The sequence below is a fragment of the Lepus europaeus genome, chromosome 4 (genome assembly GCF_033115175.1).
Source record: "Lepus europaeus isolate LE1 chromosome 4, mLepTim1.pri, whole genome shotgun sequence".
NCBI classification, from domain to species: Eukaryota; Metazoa; Chordata; class Mammalia; order Lagomorpha; family Leporidae; genus Lepus; species Lepus europaeus.
In genome coordinates, this window is record NC_084830.1 from 19,594,745 (window position 1) to 19,600,744 (window position 6,000).

General features: G+C 49.1%; 1 protein-coding gene across 3 annotated transcripts in view; it reads right to left on the bottom strand.

Moving 5' to 3' along the window:
* Positions 1-5,447, bottom strand: part of TBC1D31 (TBC1 domain family member 31) — a 64,091-nt gene extending 58,644 nt beyond the window's left edge. For 2 of the 3 annotated variants that reach the window (XM_062188042.1, XM_062188041.1), the window contains exons 1-2: positions 5,285-5,447; positions 3,898-4,044 (exon numbers count right to left, since the gene is read on the bottom strand). In XM_062188042.1, the coding sequence (XP_062044026.1) occupies positions 3,898-4,044; positions 5,285-5,361 (224 nt within the window). In that variant the 5' untranslated portion in view covers positions 5,362-5,447. Of the gene's footprint in view, positions 1-3,897; positions 4,045-5,284 lie in introns of those variants that run through there. The other variant, XM_062188043.1, reaches the window with a different exon arrangement.
* Positions 5,448-6,000: the final 553 nt, after the last annotated feature.

Sequence of the window (6,000 nt, forward strand, 5' to 3'; positions counted from 1 at the left end):
CAGGTGATCCAGTGGCGAGTCCTTGCCCACCTGCATGGGAGACACAGATTAGGTTCCCAGCTCTTGTCTCCCAGATTAGCTCAGCCCTAGCTGTTGGAGGCACTTGGGAAGTAAACTTTGTCTTGAACTCTCTGTGCCTCTTAAATAATGATTAATATTTTAAAAAGAAAGCTAACAGAGAGAGGTTCAATGACACGGAGACAAAATGGAAAGGACAGATACAAGAGATTCCGAAGGGGAAGCAGAAAGACTCGGTATGCACTAAGCAGAGTGAAGAGGGAGGAGTCAGGAACTTCTCGTGCGTAAAGATGAAGAACTTCTATAATGAAGAATGACTACCTTACAAGGTGTCATGATGATCAAATGAAAAAATGCACACTGAGTGCCAATGCAGAGTTTAATTTAGAAAAAAATTAAGCTTTTGAGCTTAGGCAAGAGGGGAACAGGTTGGGGTGGAAAATAAGAAGTCTCATTTTAAGCATGTTGAGTGTAAGGGCCTTGTACATCCACAGCCATGCTATCCAAAATAAATATAATGTGGGGGGCTGGAGCTGTGGCATAGCGGGTAAAGCCACCACCTGCAGTGCTGGCATCCTGTATGGGCACTGGGTTGAGAACCAGCTGCTCCACTTCTGATCCAGCTCTCTGCTATGGCCTGGGAAAGCAGTAGAAGATGGCCTGAGTCCTTGGGACCCTGCACCCCTGTGGGAGACCTGGAAGAAGCTCCTGGCTCCTGGCTTCAGATTGATACAGCTCCAAGGTTGTAGCCATTTGGGGAGTGATCCAGCAGATGGAAGATCTCTCTCTCACTCTGCCTTTGCCTCTGTAACTCTACCTTTCAAATAAATAAATTAACTTAAAAAAAAAAAAGAAATACAAAAGGGTAATATGTGTAATTTAACATTTTCTAGGAGCTACATTAGTAAGCAAAAAGAAACAGGTAAAATTGACCTCAGTTCTATTTTATTAACTCAACATGTATCCAAAATATTATTACTTTAACATTTAATCAAATTTTTCATTTCTGTTCACACTAAGCCTTCAAAATCCAGGGTGTATTTTAATTCTGCACTTGCAACATATCTGTTTGGACTTAGCCACCATTCAAGGACTCAAGAGCCACGTGTAGCTAGTATAGGAAGCAGAAGATGCCCAGGTCTGCAGCGTTTACATGGCGGCTGAAGCCTGGGCTTCGTGGTCATGAGATCAGCACAGAGAATGACCCGGAATATGGAAGGAAGAGAACGAGGACAAGTATCTGGGTAGCACATTAAACTGGTGGCCACTGGAGAAGAGCCAGCAAAACAGAGAGAAAAATCATCAGAGTGGAAGACAAATCAGCAGAGTCATACCCTGAAGCCAAAGGACAAAAGGGTAGAAGAGAAGTCAACACACGCAGTCCCTTGGTAAAGTGAGACCTGAAAAGAGACTAGTGTGTTGGGCAGCTGGGAAGTGCTGAAGGAGCCTGGGATACCGGGCTTTAAAATCAAGTCTAATTTCATGTCTTGCCTCTACCACTTCCTGCCATGAATGTTTATAGTTAGGGAGGCAGGATAAGCCACCCCCAAATCTATCACTTTGGCATAAAGAGCATTTTAAACTGAAAGCAATTGAGAAGCGTATACAAGAAAAGCTCTCTGCCCTCTGCCTATTTGCCTGAAAGTCAGAATGAATTTGCGTTTCCAAAGGCATCCTCCCGTCAGAAAGGACAAAGTCACCAGAGACGACTTTAGGCCCTTACTTCCCTGGGGATGGCACCAGAGATCTGCCAGAACAAACTGTACTGTCTAGCCTTCATCCACCGTTAGCTCCCCCCATCCTCGCCACCAGGGATCTGCTGTAAATTGAGACTGTCACATCTCTAAAAAGCCACTGCTCTTCTTTGCAAGTTGCTACCTAAGCTGGAGGTTAAGTTGCCTCTATGAGCTTCTCATTCCTGGATACTCTCGTGTGTTACGTTGTGATACAAGTCAACAACTTGTTAATTTGTCTTTTGTCACAGGGGCCCCAGCCAAGAATTTAGAAGGGGAGTAGGAAATTATTTTCTTTCCCCTATAATAGCAAAATGGGACAACAGACAAAATAAGAAGGATGCTCGTGGTCCAAAGTCTAGGAGAGGTACTGCATGATGGAAGAGCACCCCTTTTTATGAGTAAGGTAACTAAGACGTAGGGGTTGAAGCTACCATGGGGGAGAAAGAAGGCAAGCTGGAGGTGACCTATTTTTTCAGAAGTTAGGATGCTGGGTAATTAGAATAAGAACAGGGTCCCACACAAGGAGACAAGGAAATTGGTAAAAGACAAGGAGAGTGGCAAAAGTAAGTATCAGGAGGTAAGCAAGTGAAAGCTACATAGGTACTGAGGGTGAAGTCCAGGGAATCAATCAATAATTTTTTCATTTTGATGAATTAAACAAATGCTGTTTGATATCCCATTTCTCATTAAACTATCTATTACAGCATGATCCCATGGACTTTGGATTACGACCACGGATTACGACCCATTTCTACCATTATCTATTACGTAGTTTCTCACTATGTAGTTTGCTGCTCTGAGCTCCCCAGTACACTCAGAGGGAGCCCCTCCAGGCTGGCATCTGTCTCCTTGGACACATCCCCCTCACCCTCTGAACAAGTTTTCCTCTGTGGCTACAAAATGCTGCGGGCTTATTCTGCTTTTTCCTCATTCCCATTCTGAAAATGGCTATTTCTGCAAAGACCCTGACTCCTTTCAATAGAGAAGAGTACAGAAGAACTGGGCACTAGACGTATTCACTGCCACTGGCATGGTGTCGCTCCCAGGTCCTTTGAAAGGACAAGGACAGGGAGCACGTGGACCTGTAACTCACTCATTCTCATATCCATACCCCTACATACTTCTGTGTGAATATACAGCCCAAAACATGAGTGCACACTGATATTTCCAACCTAACCCAACACTATAGCATTCATTCCTAGTTTTCCACTTCCATATTTGTAAGATCCTCTTCCAACAGTGGGAAGCGTGGCTCTTAGTATTCCCAATATATTTACTTATTTGATCCCAGCCCCTGTATTAAACTAACTTTCTTGATTACCCATATGTGCTCAGACCACAGTGGCTCTCCCGCCCCACCTAGCCCCACTGCACACACACCAACCATCTAATTGCTTTTGATCTAAACTGCTCCACAAGAAAAAAGGAGAGGAAGAGAAAGAGTGAAGATCAAATCTTTAGCTGGTGCCACGGCTTAATAGGCTAATCCTCCGCCTGCGGCACCGGCACACCAGGTTCTAGTCCCGGTCCGGGCACCGGATTCTGTCCCGGTTGCCCTTCTTCCAGGCCAGCTCTCTGCTGTGGCCCGGGAGTGCAGTGGAGGATGGTCCAGGTGCTTGGGTCCCTGTACCCACATGGGAGACCAGGAGAAGCACCTGGCTCCTGCCTTCGGATCAGCGCAATGTGCTGGCTGCAGAGCGCCGGCCGTCGTGGCCATTGGAGGGTGAACCAATGGCAAAAGGAAGACCTTTCTCTCTGTCTCTCTCTCTCTCACTGTCCACTGTCCAAAAAAAAAAAAAAAAAGTCACAGATCTATTACGAATGTAACAAATAATGTACAAATGAAATCGTGTTCTTTCTAAATTGCCCAATGATATCAGAAATCCACTGGTAAGTTAGCAGTAATGAAACTAAAGAATAAGCTATTGTTAAAAAATACGATTAAGACTAGCACTTTAGTTCCCTAAAGAATCGAGCAGTATCTGTCCTTTCCTATTTTCTTCCTTCAGCGCTTACTTGTGTTTTGCAAGGTGTCTGTGTTACAGTCCAACTCAGTATTCCTGAGTGAATAATGAATAAAAGCCACTAGAGAGGTGAATTAGTGACTTGTCAAGCAAGGTAAATAGCCAAAGCAGCTGCTCACCTGTTTCCATTCAAGTCAAAAACATAGATATTTCCTTGATGGTCCCCGGCAATGAGGGAATCTCCTGAACCATCAAAAGCCACATTCAAAAATCGCAAAGCTTTTGGATGGTACTCGGAAGTGTTGTGAATGACGTTCACTAGAATTCTGTTAAAAACAAACAAACAGCAAATTCCTTGTCAAGTGTGTTTGTCAGATTTAGTTATTTGAGAAGCAGAGTGACAGAGAAAGCTCCCTGTCTCTCGGGCTCGCTCTCGGCCCTGCATCGGATGCATTCTCCAGAACGCGACTCCCCGGCCCCAGACCTGAGCCAAGCAAACCAGGACTGGGCCATGAAGACTCGCGACGCAACCCACCTGGCTTCACTGCCAGGGCTCTTTGCCTCTCTCCCAACACCACGGACTGAACCCAAAGCCATGTTTTCGTGGAAGAAACAAAGACATCTGAACGTCGAACGCGCGCCATTCATTTTTTTGAATCTTGCATGCACGTCTTGCATATAATCTTCTAACGGAAGGAAATCCTTAGGGAGTTAAAGGACAACGTTCCTGTCCAGAGCGAAGGGAGGAGTGGGATTCCCATACACTCCAAATCTGGAAACGAAAAAACCTGAAGAACCCTGACTTTAAGCATATGGTGACAGCATGTGGCACCCCACATTCTGCTAACATACGTGGCACCCCAGGGGGCACTTCCGGGACCTCTGAGGGGCCACATTTTGATATAGATTTTAGGGGGTCGTTTCCGATATCACACTCAGCACCGTGCTTAGTCTTCTGGTTAGTCCAGAAGCAAAAGATTAAGGAAAAGAAATCACTAGAGTAAGAGCCTGGGAGCTCTGCAGCAGAGCCCATGGAGTCCCAGGTCTTTCTAGGGGAACAAGCTCGCGCTGAGCGCCGCCAGCAAAACTCAAGGCGGGGAGGCTGGGCTAACCCCGCACACACCGCGCTCCAAGCGGCCCCGCACCGCAGTCACTCCCTGCCCCCATCCTGCACGCCGCTGGGAAACTCCAGGGCACCGGAAGTTTGTGTGGTGCCCGCAGGGCATCCGAGCACGCACTCCGTACCGGCGATCCTTAAAGCCACGCACCAGAAACGCAAGTTCTCCCACGTGAACCTAGGGCGCACCTGCCTCCTGCCAGGCGCTATCCCGGGCCAGGCTGCATCCCAGGGACCCGGAAGGTCTCCGAGCACCGCGGCGTCCGCAGCTTCCTGAGGGCACCCACCCCACCAGGGATGCCGGGCAGAGCCAGGGACCCGGCCGGAACGCGAACTTCTATCCACCCGCCGCAACCCCTCCAGACACTGCCCTTCAAGGCGCCGCTCCACAGACGCGGACCCGCCCCCCGCCCGCCTCCCCAGCCCGCGCTCCACCGCCGCTGCCTTACCCGTCTCGAGTGGCCGGGGACGGCTTGCGATGCCATATCTTGCCGCTCTCCTTGTTGCCCAGGTCGGTGGTCTGCATGTCGAAGCCCACCCGCCCCCGCCGTGAACCTGTAGGTAACCGTCCTGGTGACTTCCCGGCAGGCGCAGCGCTCCCGACCCGGGAAATTTGAGCGGCGGCCCGAGTCCCACCCTAGCCCCCGGGCCGCACCAACCGCGTGAGGGACGCCCATTCTATTTACAGCCAATCGGAAGGCGGTAGCTCCCAAACTCCGCCCAGGAGTCCCCCTGCTCGGAACAATGGGATCGGCCAACGACCCTCCCTTAGACTCCGCCCCTTTTGGAATCTACCCCCAGGGGCCCAAAGCCTTCTGGGAATCGTAGTTTTTTTTTTTGCATGTTGGGGGGCGTGGGCGTGAGGCCCTGGTTTGAGAATTCTGCACTCCGGGTTTTAGACTCCCGGCAGAGGCAACGGAAGTGACTTTCTCCTGTGGTCTCTGCAGTCCATTCTAAATTGCGTTTAGGAATTACAGGATTGTTTGGGGACCACGAACAGAGAAGCAAGGAGCCCAGAGCATTGGGTATTGAAGTTCCTGTCATAGAATTTTGGGGCTCGGGAGAACTTTTAGGTGAAGTACAGTAATGCGGCGCATGCGGGTTGTTCGGGTCAAGGCGGCCCCGCGTGTACAACGACGGCTCTGCAGACAGCCCAGGCGTCCAG